This window comes from Stegostoma tigrinum, chromosome 1, assembly GCF_030684315.1.
Source record: "Stegostoma tigrinum isolate sSteTig4 chromosome 1, sSteTig4.hap1, whole genome shotgun sequence".
NCBI lineage: Eukaryota > Metazoa > Chordata > Chondrichthyes > Orectolobiformes > Stegostomatidae > Stegostoma > Stegostoma tigrinum.
In genome coordinates, this window is record NC_081354.1 from 121,204,338 (window position 1) to 121,223,412 (window position 19,075).

At 43.0% G+C, this 19,075-nt stretch overlaps 2 protein-coding genes and 1 long non-coding RNA gene across 9 annotated transcripts in view; 2 read left to right on the plus strand and 1 right to left on the minus strand.

The window, feature by feature from the left end:
- ercc8 (excision repair cross-complementation group 8) overlaps window positions 1–2,908 on the plus strand; it is a 52,126-nt gene extending 49,218 nt beyond the window's left edge. The window contains exon 12 of the mRNA XM_048535441.2: window positions 1,171–2,908. Coding sequence (XP_048391398.2) covers window positions 1,171–1,239 — 69 coding nt within the window. The 3' untranslated portion in view covers window positions 1,240–2,908. The remainder of the gene's footprint in view (window positions 1–1,170) is intronic.
- LOC125454594 (uncharacterized) lies at window positions 1,701–15,111 on the minus strand. 2 transcript variants are annotated; one of them, XR_007248051.2, is made up of 3 exons: window positions 14,865–15,109; window positions 8,947–9,018; window positions 1,701–2,730 (listed from the first exon to the last, which is right to left on the minus strand). It is a non-coding gene; the product is annotated as an uncharacterized LOC125454594 (long non-coding RNA). The 2 variants fall into 2 exon arrangements; XR_007248048.2 differs by lacking the exon at window positions 1,701–2,730 and adding an exon at window positions 4,440–4,556 and having other exon boundaries at window positions 14,865–15,111.
- Window positions 14,994–19,075, plus strand: part of elovl7a (ELOVL fatty acid elongase 7a) — a 49,712-nt gene continuing 45,630 nt past the window's right edge. The window contains exons 1-2 of one of the 6 annotated variants that reach the window (XM_048535460.2): window positions 15,129–15,184; window positions 16,449–16,559. The gene's annotated coding sequence lies outside the window, so the exon portion shown is untranslated. Of the gene's footprint in view, window positions 15,185–15,258; window positions 15,342–15,440; window positions 15,634–16,448; window positions 16,560–19,075 lie in introns of those variants that run through there. The other 5 variants (XM_048535469.2, XM_048535451.2, XM_048535488.2 and 2 more) reach the window with 5 other exon arrangements.

The window sequence follows — 19,075 nt, forward strand, 5'->3', positions numbered from 1 at the left end:
CCCCAACCCCTGTTCTCAATGCTGTGATCACTGAAGGCAAGTGTGTTAAAAGCCTTCTTCACCACCCTGACTATATACCTACAACCCAAGATCTCTATGTTCAACAACACTCCCCAGAGTCCTACTATTAACTGTGTAAGTTCTGCCCTGGTTTGTCTTACCAAAAACACAACATCTCACATTTAATAAAAATTAAATTCCATCTGCTATTCTTTAGCCCACTGCCCCAGTTGATCAAAACAATGTTGTACTCTTAAATAACCTTCTTCCCTGTCCACTGTACCACCAATTTTGGCATTATCCACAAACGTACTAAACTTAGTCTCTTATTCCCATCCAAATCATTTATGTAAATACTGAACAACAGTGGGCCAAGCACCAATCCTTTGGCACAGGCTTCTAGTCTGAACAGCAATCCTTTATTGTCACCCGTTATTTCGTATCATTGAGCTAATTTTGTATCTAATTGGCTTGCTCTCCCTGGACCCTGATCCAACTTTACCAAACAGTCTACCACGCAGAACTTTGTCTCATTTGAAGAAAGAGTTTATTCTCCCTGCTGTTCAAATCAGTACTTAAAAAGAACAATTGTGCAGGATAAGATGCTAATAATTATTCGGTTAAAAATGCACTTTTTTTCCAGGGGCCAATCTGGTATCTTAATAGCTGTATTTGTTGCATACAGCATTTAATGTCTTGAAGATATTCGTTTTCAGTTAGTCTCTGTTTAGATTGCCTTAACTGGCATCTGTGCTTGGAGTTTCTCTATGGTGAAGTATTTTCAGATTGTTGAAGACATGATAGAATACTTAAACATTGCAGAATTAATTTGCCCATTTCTCTTTGTACCTTTTTAATAATTCTCTGAAGATGCAGCATTGATTCATCCATAAGGATACCTTTAAGTTTGCTGATCCATCTGAGAAAAATGGCTCATTTTTATAAAGGAGAAGGAAGAGGAGAATTTTTTTTTTGTTGTAGAATGTGGACAACTCTTAGACAATATTGAAAGTTGAAATTGTTCTAAGTTTCAAGCTGCAAGAAACAAATTAAAAATTTAATAATGCGTGAATTAACAAAATCATATCTATTTTAGGTAATAAATTTGAATACTTTGAATAACAGAATATGAATTTTATACTGACACATGTTTCTGTTTTTCTTTGCCAGCCTACAGCTGGGACTTCTCAGAACCTCATCTTCCAGGACGAATGGAGTAGCAGTGATGAAGAAAACTGAAGTGCAGTTTATTGTTTTGGAGTAACAAATGGCTCTGAAAGTATGTGTACAGCCATAGAATTGCACACATATGGTCAAACGTCGAATGACAATCTGTATTCCATGGAATTTACAGCTAGATGAATGAGTGGGTAAATCGTTTGTGGTACAAAGCCATAGAAACCTAGACTGATCACAGGACTGATCTGAAATAACTGACCCCAGTGCTACAATAGTGATAAATCAGGCCCTTCTCCCTGATATTGGAAGAGGGAATAAATATCAGCATTGGTTCCTGGTATTGGCTGATGGCCAATTTCCCCGGCTGAAAATATTTTTATTTGGATCGTACTTGGATAATGTCCTGAAAGTCACTGTCCAGATTCATCTGAGGTCAGAGAAAGCTATTCAAAAGCTGCCAGCCCTTTGGGGTAAAAAAGCACAGTGTGAAATTTATTCCTACAGGATACAAAAGATGAAAATATAATTAGTTATGAAGATTTAAAACATGAGATACTGTAAATATTTAATATTACATTAAATAGTTTCTAGTGCTTACCCTTTTAATAATTGAACAGTTGTCTTTACCAAAAAATGACATTGCTTACTTCCAGGTTGAATGATTCTTGAAATGAATTACTAATGTCACTCATCACTGCCAGCTAGTTTCTGGCTCCATGCATGGTGCAAACACGTGCACACATGCATTTGTGTACACACACATTCATAGACCTGGTTGACAATTTGAATAACCGCTATTAGCTGGGTTTTGATGCAACTAATTTGGATCCACATTGTGATTAGAGTCACATGACATTGCTTCATAAACCTGAGTATTTTGAGATTGTACAGTTCACTGCTGGTCCACTTGGTTCCTTCAATTTTCAGGTTACAAACTGCAGTTGCCTGACGATATTTGTAAGTGTTTGTGATGAAGGCTGGTATCTATGCTGTTAAAATTGATACATAAAAACTGAAAAGTTGAATTGCTGGAAATGATTTGACTAATGGAACATAAAACACATTAATCATTTTTTATACATAAAGACAAAATGAAACATTTGTCATGAACAGAAGACTTTTTAAAAACTTTAAATGCTGAAAGATTGAGTTCTAGAGATTAAGTTTAAATGTTGAATTTGTGTATTTTAAATAAATGTTCTGTGTAAAAATGATTTTGCCTACTGGACAAAATTTTTGAAGGTCAATACTTAATAAAATCAAACCAAAAACTAATTATACTCATGATTTCATGTTTATCAATCATAGGAAATTGTGTCACTTTAATAATAATAATGTTTCAGCAGTACCCAAGGCAGAAATTTGATTAACAATGGCATTATATGATAAGTAAGTAAGAAGTTATGAGGTCGGTTGGCACACTGAGCTGGTTTCTTGTTTCGCAGACGTTTGTTGCCATGCTTGGGAATGTCCTCTGGGCAGCCTCTGATGAAGACAGCTCACCACCACTTCTCCAGGGCAACTAGGGCGAGTCAGCAATGCTAACATTCCCTAAGAGAATTAAAAGACACTGTAAATAGTGAGAATGTTTTCATTTGCAGGAATCTTTGATGTAAAAGGGGAGGGATATGTATTTGTTTATGTATGGTGGACTATCAATTTGAGTCCCATCACATGATGTAATGGATGTGAGTTTGCTCGCTGACCTGGAAGATTAGTTTTCAGACGTTTTGTCACCATTCTAGGTAACATCATCAGTGAGCCTCCGACAAAGCGCTGGTGTTATGTTCCGCTTTCTATATAAATAGAAAGCAGGACATAACACCAGCGCTTCATCAGAGGCTCACTGATGATGTTACCTAGAATGGTGACGAAACGTCTGAAAACTAACCTTCCAGCTCAGCGAGCAAACTCCCATCCAGAACCTCAACCTGAGCTACAAATCTTCTCAAAACTCGCTGACATGATGTAATGATGTTTACAGCCATTTGGGGTGGGAAACATCTTAGTCTAACTTTGCCTGTAGAGCAAATATCTCTATAATAAAGCAACTGTTTAACACTCGGCCTTCTGCTCCTTCTTGGAATATCTCACACAACCCAAAATGTATCCATGTTATCCTTCATCTGTCGTGCATTTGTACATTCACTCAACCTGTCTAAATCACAGTGAAGCATCTCTGCATCTGACTCAGTTCACCTTCCCAATCAGCTTTGTGTCAGTTACAAAGTTGGAGATATTACAATTTGTTCCCTCATTTCAGTCATCAATATGTATTATGATTAGCTGGGGTCCAAGCACTGATCCCTCTGGTAACCCACTAGCCGCTGCCTGCTACTTGTGAAAAGCCCCATTTATTATGTAGAGTTGAGGTTAAAATCAAATAATCCACGGTCTTATTGAATTGCAGAGCAGGTTTGAAGGGCCAAGTAGCCTACTTGTGTTCCTTGTCTATATTTATGTTGGTTGTGAATTGTTTATAACAATTAGCAGCAGCAGCAGCAGCAATTGAAAATATTTGAAGTACGCTGATACTTGCCAAGGACCGAAGAGTTACTCTCCAAAGAGAATACACCTCAAACAAGTCATATATCAAAAATAAGCATTCCATCAGTTGAAGTTCACACTCTTCAACTATGCAGTAATATGAATGAATCAGATCAATTCACTTTACTTAGGAGACCCAAAGAACTGGTATAGGTTTTTCTTCGTTCAGTAGTTTATGGCATCTAAAATGATATCTGAACTTGTTGCTAACATGTCACATTTTCAAGTCGAAGTATCAGATCAGAAATTCCTGTAAATTTTTGGATTGTAAGAAAAATGCAGTTACTTAATGCTGCAGACTGATCCAATTTCTGTAATTCTATATTATAGGTAATACTAATATTCACTATTTTCTTTTTACTTGATGTCATTTTGCTTCATATTTTCACTTCAGACTTTTTTGCCTGGGGAAGACATGTGGTAGTGTTCCCTGCCTTAGTGTGTCTGTGACTGTGTGGTGAGCTTCCCAAATGTTCACCAGTGTGTTATTTATCAAAATGTTAACTATTAATACTATGACAGTATTTCCATTCTCAGCCTACACAAATGTGAGTTACAAATTCACAAAAGATGCAATTTTTTTGTGGAATATGCCTTTTTCTGCAAACCGAGTTGACAGAATAGCCTCGAGTGTAAGATTTTGATTAAGAAAACATTTGCATAACCTGTCTTAAAGCCAAAGTGACATTTTACATGATAAACAGTTTACTTGCATTTTTTGGCATACACCTGTGTTTGTATTCCAGATTAAGTAGATTTTACATTTGATTGATGACATCAATTTCCCACAAGTGCAAGGAACCTTAGTTCATGTATTGGTTGTGTACAATCTGCAGGCCAATGAGAGTTCAAAATGATTAATATTGAAATAATTCTTGCATCAAAAGCATGGGGGAGTGCACATGAATAGACTTGCAGTTTTTGGAGCATGGTGGTGCATTATCTTACTAGTTTGAATAATGCACCACTATTGAACAACTCGACACCACAAGTGAAACTTATTACAACCAAAAATTAATGTGTGACTGATGATGAATGCTGGATAACACGCACAGAATGTCAATAATCGTAATCTGACTGAGATGGGGGAAAAGGTTCAGAATACAATAGTAAGGAATGACCTTGCCTCCTGTGCAATACATTGATCAGACTAGGTAGCGATTAAAAAATGAAAGAGAAAGGGTCACCCACAAGCGTAGTTTACAGGCTCTGTAAAAGTGATATTACTGCCAAAAAGTAAATTGGGCCTGTAACAAAGGAACTGCATTAATGATCAGTGACTTTACACTTAAATTAGGCAAATCAAATTGGTAAAGGTGTTAGTTATAAAGTGTGCTGGCAGCGTATTCGAGAAAATTCCTTCAAACAATATATTCTCGTGCCAATCTGTTAATAAGCAATAAGACAGATTAATCAGTAACCTATTGAAATATATCCCATCACCAAGTCATTCTTAATTTTTACGTGCTTAAGAGACAACACTGAGCAATCTCACACAGAGCCAGCCCCTGGAGTGAACAGAACCCCTGCCATTCCTGTTTATGTCTGTCAATCAGGGCTCCCTGATTAGACTAGGTTTACAGCCCTAATCAGGGAACTCATTCTATTAAATCACTACATCCCTATTCTTCTAAGCCTTGGGACACAGGCCTGTTCTTTCTCTTGTAGCTTCACCTGGGGTGTTTTTGCACCCAGTCCAGTTTCTTTGAATCTGCGCTGGATACAGGTGGCAAGTACAAGAGATACCACTTGTGCCTGGAGTGTCTTGGCTGAAATTCATCTTCTGATGGGTGGCACAGTGCCTCAGCAGTTAGCATTGCTGCCTCACAGCATTAGGGACCTGGATTTAATTCCAATCTTGGGTAACTGTCTGTGTGGAGTTTGCACCTTCTTCCCGTATCTGAGTGGATTTCCTCCAGTGGCTCTGGTTTTCTCCCATGGTATAAAGATATCCGAGCGAGGTGGATTAGCCAAGCTAAAGTGCCCTCAGTGTCAAGGGATGTACAGTTAAGGTACATCAGCAATGGGAAATGTGGGTTATAGAGATAGGGAAGGGGGATGGGTCTGGAATGGGATTCTGTTCGGAGGCTCGGTGTCAATTTGTTGGACCGAATGGCAAGTATCTGCAGGGATTCTATGATTCTGTGCTAATGTCATCAAGGCAGCAACATGCGTTCTGTGATAATGGGAGCTGCAGATGCTGGAGAATCCAAGATAACAAAGTGTGGAGCTGGATGAACACAGGCCAAGCAGCATCACAGGAGCACAAAAGCTGACGTTTCGGGCCTAGACCCTGCATCAGAGAGGGGGATGGAGAAAGGGAACTGGAATAAATAGGGAGGCGGGGGGCGGACCAAAGATGGAGAGAAAACAAGATAGGTGGAGAGGAGAGTATAGGTGAGGAGGTAGGGAGGGGATAGGTCAGTCCAGGGAAGATGGACAGGTGAAGGAGGCGGGATGAGGTGGTAGGTAGGAAATGGAGGTGCGGCTTGAGGTGGGAGGAAGGGATGGGTGAGAGGAAGAACAGGTTAGGGAAGCAGACACCGGCTGGGCTGGTTTTGGGATGCAGTGGGGGGAGGAGACGAGCTGGGCTGGTTTTGTGATGCAGTCGGGGGAGGGGGCAAGAACTGGGCTGGTTTTGGGATGCAGTGGGGGAAGGGGAGATTTTGAAGCTTGTGAAGTCCACATTGATGCCATTGGGCTGCAGGGTTCCCAAGCCGAATATGAGTTGCTGTTCCTGCAACCTTCGGGTGGCATCATGGTGGCACTGCAGGAGGCCCATGATGGACATGTCGTCTGAGGAATGGGAGGGGGAGTTGAAATGTTTCGCGACTGGGAGGTGTTGTTTATTGCGAACCGAGTGGAGGTGTTCTGCAAAGCGGTCCCCAAGCCTCCGCTTGGTTTCCCCAATTTAGAGGAAGCCACACCGGGTGCAATGGATACAATATACCATATTGGCAGATGTGCAGGTGAACATCTGCTTGATATGGAAAGTCATCTTGGGGCCTGGGATGGGGGTGAGGGAGGAGGTGTGGGGGCAAGTGTCGCACTTCCTGCGGTTGCAGGGGAAGGTGCTGGGTGTGGTGGGGTCGGAGGGGAGTGTGGACCAGACAAGGGAGTCGCGGAGAGAGTGGTCTCTCCGGAAGGCAGACAAGGGTGGGGATGGAAAAATAGCTTGGGTGGTAGGGTCGGATTGTAGATGGCGGAAGTGTCGGAGGATGATACGTTGTATCCAGAGGTTGGTGGGGTGGCGTGTGAGAACGAGGGGTTCCTCTGGGGGGCGGTTGTGGCGGGGGCGGGGTGTGAGGGATGTGTTGCAGGAAATGCGGGAGACGCGGTCAAGGGCGTTCTTGACCACTGCGGGGAGAAAGTTGCGGTCCTTGAAGACGTGGACATCTGGGATGTGCAGGAATGGAATGCCTCATCCTGGGTGCAGATGCGGCGGAGGCGGAGGAATTGGGAATAAGGGATGGAATTTTTGCAGGAGGGTGGGTGGGAGGAGGTGTATTCTAGGTAGCTGTGGGAGTCGGTGGGCTGGGAATGGACATCAGTTTCTAGCTGGTTGCCTGAGATGGAGGCAGAGAGGTCCAGGAAGGTGAAGGATGTGTTGGAGATGGCCCAGGTGAACTGGCTCTGACTCCCACTGCTACCTAGAATACACCTCCTCCCACCCACCCTCCTGCAAAAATTCCATCTCCTATTCCCCCGCCGCATCTGCTCCCAGGATGAGGCATTCCACTCTCGCACATCCCAGATGTCCACGTTCTTCAAGGACTGCAACTTCCCCCCGCAGTGGTGGAGAACGCCCTTGACCGCATCTCCCACATTTCCTGCAACACATCCCTCACACACCGCCCCCCAGAGGATCCCCCTCGTTCTCACATACCACCCCACCAACCTCTGGATACAACGTATCATCCTCCGACACTTCCGCCATCTACAATCCGACCCCACCACCCAAGCTATTTTTCCATCCCCACCCTTGTCTGCCTTCCGGAGAGACCACTCTCTCCGCGACTCCCTTGTCTGGTCCACACTCCCCTCCAACCCCAACACACCCGGCACCTTCCCCTGCAACCGCAGGAAGTGCTACACTTGCCCCCACACCTCCTCCCTCACCCCCATCCCAGGCCCCAAGATGACCTTCCATATCAAACAGATGTTCACCTGCACATCTGCCAGTGTGGTATATTGTATCCATTGCACCCGGTGTGGCTTCCTCTACATTGGGGAAACCAAGCTGAGGCTTGGGGACTGCTTTGCAGAACACCTCCGCTCGGTTCGCAACAAACAACTGCACCTCCCAGTCGCGAACCATTTTAAATCCCCCTCCCATTCCTCAGACGACATGTCCATCATGGGCCTCCTGCAGTGCCACAATGATGCCACCCGAAGATTGCAGGAACAGCAACTCATATTCCGCTTGGGAACCCTGCAGCCCAATGGCATCAATGTGGACTTCACAATCTGCAAAATCTCCCCTTCCCCCACTGCATCCCAAAACCAACCCAGTTCTTCCCCTCCTCCCCCGACTGCATCACAAAACCAGCCCAGCTCGTCCCCTCCCTGCAATGCATCCCAAAACCAGCCCAGCCGGTATCTGCCTCCCTGACCTGTTCTTCCTCTCACCCATCCCTTCCTCCCACCTCAAGCCGCACCTCCATTTCCTACCGACCACCTCATCCTGCCTCCTTGACCTGTCCATCTTCCCTGGACTGACCTGTCCCCTCTCTACCTCCTCACCTATATTCTCCTCTCTACTATCTTGTTTTCTCTCCATCTTCGGTCCACCCCCCCCTCCCTATTTATTCCAGTTCCCTCTCCCCATCCCCCTCTCTGATGCAGGGTCTAGGCCCGAAACGTCAGCTTTTGTGCTCCTGAGATGCTGCTTGGCCTGCTGTGTTCTTCCAGCTCCACACTTTGTTATCTTAGCAACATGCGTTCTGTTGATTGCATCCTCAGAAGTTTCTTCAACGCCAGGCGATTCTGAGAGCTTTGCCACGTGATCTGAGGGGCCAAGTACATTTTGTTTCTGCTCCGTTTGCCAGGTTACAGCTTTCATGTGTCCCCATCCTTGTTTCAGGACCACCTCTCCATTTTGAACTTTGTGCGTCACGGGACCTGACGACGCGTTGACCATGCCTCTTACTCATGCAGGGCCATTCTCATGGTTTTGACACCAAACTTCATTCCCTGAAGTAAACTGTCTCTCTTGCTTACAGGAGTCTGGTGTCCGACTTTGGTGTTCCTGATCCCGTTTCACCATCTCTCCCAGCCAGCAGTGCCCTCATCCTGTTAATGAATTAAAAAAAACACAACTGTTGTGAGCAAATCTCTTCAGGGGTACGCTTTTCTCTTGTCCCCATTGAAGTAACTTCACAAAGGCCATTTTCCCATCACAAGTCATTCCTTATTTACATGTGCATAGTACATGATACTGATCCAGCATAACTGAAAGTCTCTAGTCCAGGAAACCTCGAGTAAACATCTTTTGGACCGTCTCCGATGCTATCACATGTCTATGTCATGTGGATTCCAAAAGTGCACCCAATATTCTAGCTGTGGTCTAACCAAAGTTTTATACAGTTCCAGCATCACCTTGCTGGTCTTAAGCTCTATGTCTCGTTTAATAAAGGCTTATGCTTTTTCAGCCACTTTATCTACCTGTCCTGCTATCTTAAGGGACCAGTGGACATGTACACCAAGGTCCCTCTGATTTCCAGGGTTCTACAATTCATCATATATTCCCTTGCCTTGATTGTCCTGCCCAAGTGCATCATATTACATGTGAACTTACAGCAAACATATATAATCAAATATATAACAATTTATAAAATATGCAATAACTTATCGAAAATAATATATTTAAAAGGTAGATAGCAGAACTCTGTGACAGAGAATGATCTAGGTGTCCTAGTACATGAATCATGATGTTTGTATGCAGATGCGGTGGTAAACAAACAGGAAGACGTGTTCTTTATTGGAACATAAAAATAGAAAAAAAATTACTGAAGATGGAAAGGGCATTCGTGATACCATATCCGGAGCAGAGTAGAATTTTGACCCCCTTATTTGAATAAAATGATAATAGTGTTATCTCTAGATTTCTCCAAATATGAAAGCAGATTTCAATTATTCTCAAGTTTCCATTGCCACATATACCACTGGGGTAGAAATATTCCTTTGACGGTCAACAGACATGTTCCATGTTTCGTAGTGTCTGAACATCCTTGTGTAATTCCTTCAGTAATATTCAATGTTTGAACACTGAAAGAAAACTGGTATTTCACCTGTTTTACTTCTAATCTCATTTTAACATTGTATTTTGCTGTTCATTTCAGGATGATAAAAGCAGCTGTTATATACAGCATGTACACATCTATTTGAAAGTTATTTTTCAGATCGTCAATAAACTGACAGCTTTTCTGAATTGGTTGTTCTATTATCTTTGGACAGGTAGGTCACAAGGATAAGCCTCTTTACTTCCTGGTAGGACATATATGTTGCTGACTGGCCATCATTTATTGTCCATCCCTAATTGCCCTTAAGAAGGTTGTGATGAGTTGCTACTTTGAACCACAGCAGTCCAGGTATTACAGGATGATCCACAATGCTCACAGGTAGGGAATGCCAGGATTTTTACCCAGCAACAGTGAAGGAACGGCAATATACTTACTAGTCAAGGGGATGGTCAGTGGCTTGGAGAGAAGCATGCAGATAGTGACATTCCCATGTTTCTTCTGCCCTTGTCCTTCTATATGGAAATGGTTGTGGGTTTGGAAGGTGCTCTCTAAGTGTCTGTGGCGAATTCCTGCAGTGTATCTTGCAGATAGAACATATTGCTGCTGCTGCGTGTTGGTGGTGGAGGGAAGTGGATGTTTGTGAATGTGGTGTCAATCCAGTAAGCTGCTTTGTCTTGGATGATGTCAACCTTCTTGAGTGTTGTTGGAGCTGCACTCACCCAAGCAAGTTGGGAGTATTCCATCACAGACCTGAATTGGGCCTCGTTGATGGTGGACAGGCTTTAGTAAGTCAGGAAGTGAGTCACTTGCCCAATGTTACTTTCTAAGTATTGCTAGCTTCTGACCTGCTCTTGTAATAACTGTGTTTATATGGTGAGACCAGTTAAGTTTCTCATCAGTGGTAACCTGCCGGATGTTGATAGTGAGGGATTTAGTGATGGTAACACCACTGAATGTCAAGGGGTGGTGATCTCTCTTACTGGAGATGGTCATAGCCTGGCATTTGTGTGGTGCGAACGTTACATGATCCTTGTCAGCCCAAGCCTGGACGTTATCCTGATCATGTTGCATTTAAACATGTACTTAATTCAGTATCTGAGGAGTCATGAATAGTGCTGAAACGTTGTGCAATCATCAGCAAATGTCCCCACTTCTTACCTTATGATGAGGGGAGGGGGGGGCGGTCAAGTCATTGATTGGGCAGCTAAAGAAGGTTGAATCTAGGACACCACCCTGAAGAATATCTGCAAATATGTCCCGCAGGTGAGAAGACTGACTTCCTAACAACCATAATCATCTTCCTTTGCACCAGGTATGATTTTAACCAGCAGAGAGTTTGCCCCGATACCTCCTGATTCCAGTTTTGCTCGGACTCTTTGATGACACACTCCATCAAACATGTTCTTGATGTTAAGTGCTATCACTCTTACCTCACTTCTGGAATTCAGCCCTTTTGTCCATGTTTAAAAAGCTTGCTTTCATTGGAGGTTAGGGCATTGAGTATAGGAGTTGGGAAATCATGTTGTGACCATGTAGGATGTTGTTAAGGCCACTTTCAGAGTACTGTGTACAATTCTGGTTACGCTGCTATAGGAAGAATGTTGTTAAACTGGAAAGAGTGCAGAAGTAAATTACAAGGACGTTGCTGGGACTGGAGGGTTCGAGTTCTAAGCAGAATAGGCTGAGCTTTGTTCACTGGAGCGTTAGGAGGCTGTGGGCTGACCTTATGGAGGTTTATAAAATCATGACAGGCATTGATAAATTGAATTGCCAAGGTAGGGGAGTCCAAAACTAGAGGGCATACATTTAAGGTGAGATTGGAAAGATTTAAAGGGGACTTGCAGTGCAAATTTTCACACAGAGGATGGTTTGTATATGGGACAAACTGCTAGAGAAAGTGGTACAAGAGTGTACAATGATGACATTTAAAAGACATTTGGACAGATACATGGATACGAAAGGTTTAGAGGGGTTTGGGAAATCACAGGCAAATGGGACTACTTCAATTTTGGGAAACCTAGTCTGCATGGATGGCTTGGACCATATTTCCATGCTGTATGACTCCATGACCCTCTAACCAAGGCTGCAATGAGGTCAGAAGCTGAGTGGCACAGGCAGAACCCAAACAGGACATCACTGACCAGATTATAGCTGAGTAAGTGCAAGTGGATAGCACTTTTGGTGACGCCTTCCCTCACTTTTCTGATGTCTGACAGTAGACTGATGGGGTAGAGATTGGCTAGGTTAGATTTGCTATGCTTTTGTGCACAGGGCATACCCCAATTTTCCACACTGATACAGAAAGTAAAGTCACATGGGATCCGTAGTTAACTGGTAAGATGGACACTGAACTGGCTTGGTCATAGAAGAGAGACAGTAGCATGAGAAGGGTGTTTTTCTGACTGGACAACTGTAACCAGTGGTAAAAACTTAAAGAACTGCAGAAGCTGTAAATCAGGAACAAAAACAGAAGTTGCTGGAAAAACTCAGGTCTGGCAGCATCTGTGAAGGAAAAAACCAGAGTTAATATTTCGAGTCCGGTGACCCTTCCTCAGAGTTAACTGAGGCACAGAGATAATTACAAGTAAAAGAAGACAACCAAATGGCTGAAACAACATTAGACTTACCATGGTGTACTCTTCTGAATCAGTCTTATTCTTGGTCACATACATCTCCTTCAATGAGAGACCTCAGTAACTCACTCTACTGCAAGCCCACGGATGACCTGCAGAGACTTATCATTCAACCGGTTGACGCTCCACTCACACCATTCATATAACCTTTTGTTCTTTCTGCTATCAATTTTGTGCCTATGTGCCCCCTGCACTTCACCTGATGAAAGGGCATCGCTTAGAAAGTTTGTGATTTCAAATAAACCTGTTGGACTATAACCTGATGTGGCCTGACTTCTGAATAACTCTGTATAGGCAATAGGTTTTTAGTTTAGAAAGGCACCACGTGCCAGTCCAGGCTTGGTGGACTGAAGACCCTGTTCCTGTGTTGTTCTGTCCTTTGTTGTTGTGACCCTCAGTGGAATGTTGTTATAATCAGTGGTGACCCTCCAGTGTTTGCTTCTGTAACATTAAACATTTTATGACATGATAACGAGCTTCAGAAATACAGGCACAAATATGTATTGACATTTCCGTGAGTGACAAATGTAATTTTGAGTTATTAAGTGAATCATAACACTATGCTGCAATGTTATTAAGGTGTAACTGCTGGTCCAACCCAATTGTAGTAGATAAGCCAAGTGTGGAGCTGGATGAACACAGCCGGCCAAGCAGCAGCTCAGGAACACAAAAGCTGACGTTTCGGGCCTAGACATCAGAGAGGGGGAATTGCCGGGGCGTACATGTTAATTCGTGTAAATTCGTAGGTTAAAATATCAATACAAAATTTGCTCTGCAGTGTTCATTGTGAGCAACACCTTACAATAGGAGACCCACCAGACCATAAGGGATTTTTTGCACCTGACCCACAGATTGCAGCGCCTAAATGGTGACTTCTACATTCCCATGTGATAAAACTTGCTTTACCGCCACGAGATTATTTTCTTTAAACCGAAATTTCAACTAAATCGTAGATAATAAAATGTGAGGCTGGATGAACACAGCAGGCCAAGCAGCATCTCAGGAGCACAAAAGCTGACGTTTCGGGCCTAGACCCTTCATCAGAGAGGGGGATGAGGTTGGTAGGTAGCTGGGGGTGCGGCTTGGGGTGGGAGGAAGGGATGGGTGAGAGGAAGAGCCGGTTAGGGAGGCAGAGACAGGTTGGACTGGTTTTGGGATGCAGTGGGTGGGGGGGGAAGAGCTGGGCTGGTTGTGTGGTGCAGTGGGGGGAGGGGATGAACTGGGCTGGTTTAGGGATGCAGTGGGGGAAGGGGAGATTTTGAAACTGGTGAAGTCCACATTGATACCATATGGCTGCAGGGTTCCCAGGCGGAATATGAGTTGCTGTTCCTGCAACCTTCGGGTGGCATCATTGTGGCAGTGCAGGAGGCCCATGATGGACATGTCATCAAGAGAATGGGAGGGGGAGTGGAAATGGTTTGCGACTGGGAGGTGCAGTTGTTTGTTGCGAACTGAGCGGAGGTGTTCTGCAAAGCGGTCCCCAAGCCTCCGCTTGGTTTCCCCAATGTAGAGGAAGCCGCACCGGGTACAGTGGATGCAGTATACCACATTGGCAGATGTGCAGGTGAACCTCTGCTTAATGTGGAATGTCATCTTGGGGCCTGCGATAGGGGTGAGGGAGGAGGTGTGGGGACAAGTGTAGCATTTCCTGCGGTTGCAGGGGAAGGTGCCGGGTGTGGTGGGGTTGGAGGGCAGTGTGGAGCGAACAAGGGAGTCACGGAGAGAGTGGTCTCTCCGGAAAGCAGACAGGGGAGGGGATGGAAAAATGTCTTGGGTGGTGGGGTCGGATTGTAAATGGCGGAAGTGTCGGAGGATGATGCGTGGTATCCGGAGGTTGGTGGGGTGGTGTGTGAGAACGAGGGGGATCCTCTTAAGGCGGTTGTGGCGGGGGCGGGGTGTGAGGGATGTGTTGCGGGAAATACGGGAGACGCGGTCAAGGGCGTTCTCTCTGATGAAGGGTCTAGGCCCGAAACGTCAGCTTTTGTGGTCCTGAGATGCTGCTTGGCCTGCTGTGTTCATCCAGCCTCACATTTTATTATCTTGGAATTCTCCAGCATCTGCAGTTCCCATTATCTCTTTCAACTAAATCGTACAATTTTTTGTAAATTGTGTTGTATTGAGCGAAAAGTTACTTGGAATGCGACTTGCTGCGAACTTCTAATCGATTTTGTAAGCGTGGATCCTGCCAATAAATTCTTTTGGAGAGAGCAATGCAGGTAGCATGATGCGCTACAATAACAAGCTGGAAGAACTAGTTTCTCACCGATACGACTGAAACTTCACCCGAAATTCCTGGGTGTGTCACGTTACCGACAGCGAGGTGATACAATTGACTGTGGGTGTGCTTCCTGAAAGAATGTTGACATTGAGGCAGCTCTGGCAGGCTGGTGCTCGGCGCCCACTCACCGTCTCCCGCGTTACCTGCAGAGGGGCTGCGAAAGCACAGCCAATAGCGAGCACCGCGTGAGGTATGGTCCACCCCCAGGACATCACGTGGCCAAGTGCAGCACAGCCCGTACCATGGTCTTTGTAATACTGAGGCACTGAGTGGCTGCAGCTTCAACTCAAAATATCGCTCAACAGGTAGGAAAAACATTGAGTTTAATCCTGTTTAAAATGTTCTACATTTGCCACCATTTCGTCGTTTCTTTTTCGTAAGTGGAAAAAAAAGTACATCTACGTGTTCGAGTATCTGTAAGGCAGTCAAAAACAATGTTAAATTAGATTACCATTCATTTAGGTGAGTGTTTCTGTTCTTTCCTTCTGAACCTTGTGGAAGTTGTACTTCGATTAACCTTGACTGGCGGGAGGTTCATTCATCTACTCCCAATTTTTTTCCAGAATTAAAGAGTTGATGAGTAACGTCAGTCACAGAATTTTGTTGTTGAGTATAGCCAACTCTAACCTATTCGGTCATATTGTTGTTAACAAAGTGTGAAGCTCCTCTCTCCGGTCATATTGTTGTGTTGGCTGTTTTAAGTACAGGTGGATTTCGAAGAGTTTCCACTGTCGGTAGACTCCCAACGAGGCAGGTATAATCCGGTTTGTATGAACTCTGCTAACGTCTCAGCAAGTGTGTGTTACCTGTTTGTAGGGTCCGTCTAATTGATTAAGCCTGAGGTGATTCATTGATCTTTGCATTTAACTCTCTGGTTTCACTCCATATCGTATTTACACTCAACGCTACAGACTACCTGTACTTTTCGTGCATTTGTGCTACTTTAGTTTGTAAAAATGTTAAACGTATTTCCAAAAGGATTCACTTTTATATATGTGAACTGATTCTGAAGTACAATAAAGTAGCTTATTCTGAAGTTATTCACTTTCAGTACTTGTTTTCTCGTGTTAAAACCCTCGTTTCTCGGCAAACTGCTATAGCTATGAATTAACACCACTTAAGCTCTGTATTAGAAATACTTGTTTAATGTTGAAGCAAAGTGAATGTTCAAGAACGGATGGTGTTCCTCCATTAATGTTTATAATAAGTTTGCTGCCCTGCATGTGTCCTTCAGTGCTGCTATGATAGTATTTGTATGTTCAATTCTCTTGCTTTGGAAACCGTTCCCAACCCCCCCAAAAGTTGCTGTGTCAGCTCTGGAAGTAGATTTGCGTTGTGCCTCCGCTCGTGCTTAATACAGATCTATCGTGATATTTGGAGGTTAATTGCACCGCACTTAGGCTTAATATGTAAATCGATATGTTAAAATTTCAGTTTTGTTGTACACTGCTGTACCACCTCATTTAGCTTTAGTTTTCTTCAAGATTTCAGTAAAACGTAACATTTTGTGACTAGTTTGAACGGTTCCTGATATTAAGTAGGAAACTTTGCATTTTTATTTTCCTTCAGCAGGGCAGACCATATATTCTTTTTTTATAACATGCATACAGCAGAACCAGAATGTTCAGCTCTATAGATGTACTGTAGCTTTCGTCTTCTACAAGAACCTCGAACCAAATCGTAAGTCTTTCTCCTCGGTATTTAGTCACATTCCCCTTAAATGTCTGAGCTGTCTGCTTCTACTCCTTGTGGCAGTGCCTTCTTTTTAAATGAAAGACAAAAACTGTTTGTATTCCAGTCGGTCACAAACATTTAAGTTAAACTTGCTTTCCAATTCTGTTGAGAAATGAACCTCTGCTTTATTTTTAATTGCCTTATTCTGCAACTTTTCTGTATTTGTACTGCAACATTAACACAACGCAAGATAATAAAATGTGAGGCTGGATGAACACAGCAGGCCAAGCAGCATCTCAGGAGCACAAAAGTTGGAATTCTCCAGCATCTGCAGTCCTCATTAACACAACGCACTTACTTTGCAATGCCTCCAATTATTCTAATATCGTACCCCATAGTTGTCAATGTGAACATTCATTTACCAATTGCCCATCATTCTGCAAGATTGGTGAACTCTTCTGTATTTCTCTTTTCCCCTCATTGCTCATGTATTAAATACACACTCCAATGAGGCATTTGCTGCAAATTTTAAAGTTAGATTTTTCCAAACTCCAAATGCAATTTACCTGGATTTTCAGCACTGTTTATGATGCCTCATCTCCCAATGTTCTCAGATCATGATTTATGATTGTTACCCTCCTATTGCCTTTGTCATTTCCTCAAAAAATGCATTAAGGTTAGTCAAGCATAAATTGTTTTTTTGTTGGGGGGTGGGGGAGAGACCCAGTAATAGTTTGAGGCCTAGAAAAGCTCTTCACTATTCCACAGATGTAGACTGATTTGAATTGCTTCTTGTATAGTGTTTTTAGAGTCTCTTCTTTACTTTTGGTTTTTGGAGTCTAGTTTTATTGCATTGGCTAATATTATACTTGCATCATCAGGAGGTGGTTAGGTAGTAGAAATATCTCTCGGCTAATGAGGACGCAGGCTGAGGCGCTGGCAACATAGATTCATTTTGTACCATTACAGATGGTGAAATTTGAGTTCACTGGGGAAAAAAAATCTGGGATTCCAAGTTAGTATGGCGACCATGTCATTTGCCATGAAATTCTATTTGGAGTCTCCCTTTCAGGGAAAGAAATCCTTCACTAGTCTGGTCTACATATGACTTCAGGCATGTGTAAACATGGTTTATTAACTTCCTTCAAATGCATAGAGGTCGCTCAGACAGTAGTTAAGCAATGAGCAACAAATGTGGCCTTTGCCAGTGACACATGCCATTCAAGAATTAAAAAAACTGGCCAGCTCACGATATCTGTTTTGACACTTTGGTTCCTATCCTATTTTGCAGCATTACCAAATGAGTGTTGTTTTAAGATTTTAGAAACAGAATGCCTATCGGCATGCCATCTTCCTTTGTTTTGTAATGTTGACTCTTACAAACACTTGACACTTTGTCTTTTTTGTGTGTGTGTACAATTAAGTTGTTCCTTCTAGATGACGCAGAACAATAAATGTGCTTCAATAATGGAAGCACAGGCTGATATACCTTGTGTGCCTTTCTTATTCTCATTTTTGATATTTGCTGGAATTTTGTCTTTTTCATTACTGAAGATACAATTAAGGATCCATTCACAGATGAATGGGGGAGTTCTGAGAACATGAAATTATCAAATCAAGCCACTTGACCAAACCACTAATTTGTTTTTTAGTATTTGCATGACCAATGGTCTTAAAATCTAATTGAATGCCACTCACTACTTCTACCTAAAAGGTGGAATGGGAACTATTTGGGTCTGCTGTCACAAAGGAGGACACATAATATAGAAATTGGGGAACACAAGGTTTTGAGAGAGTGAGGAATAGAAGCAAATCAGTATTAAAGAAATGGGATTGAAGGTTGACAAATCTCTGGTGGTTGGTCTACATTCGAGACTGCTTGAGAAAGTAGTCTTAGAAAAATTGGTTAATGTAAAGTATTCTAAACTGTTTAGAATGGTTCCTGTAGATTGGAAGGTAGCTAATATTATCCTTCAATTTAAGAAGAGAGGTAGAGAGAATACTGGGAATTGGAGACCAGCCCTGATATTGGTATTGGGGAAAATACTAGAATCCAATCAAAAGAATTTGTTGAGTGTAACTCTTCAACTTGATGAAGAGAGCCAGTGGATAAGATTTATTCAGACTATCAGAAGGCTTCGAATAAAGTCCGCATTTTTATAAAAGCGTATAGAATTGGGGATACTGCATTGAGATGGATAGAAAACTGGTTAGAAACGAAAGAAACTAGTAATAAACAGGTCATTTTCCAAATGGCAGTCAGTGGTTTAGATGAGGGAACTAGATGTAGGATCTCAACACTTGCAGATGAGCCAAAAATGGAGCAGGAAGGTGAGTTTTATCAGTGAGATGTGGACAAGCTGAGTGTGGCAAGTGCAGTGTATAATTAGTATAATGTGGATAAATGAGAGTTCATCCACTTTAGTAGCAAAAACTGTAAAGCAAAATTTATTATGTACCTTTTAAATTGAGGGGAATGAGAGACCTGGGTGCCTTTGAACAATGGTCACTGGAAGTAAGCA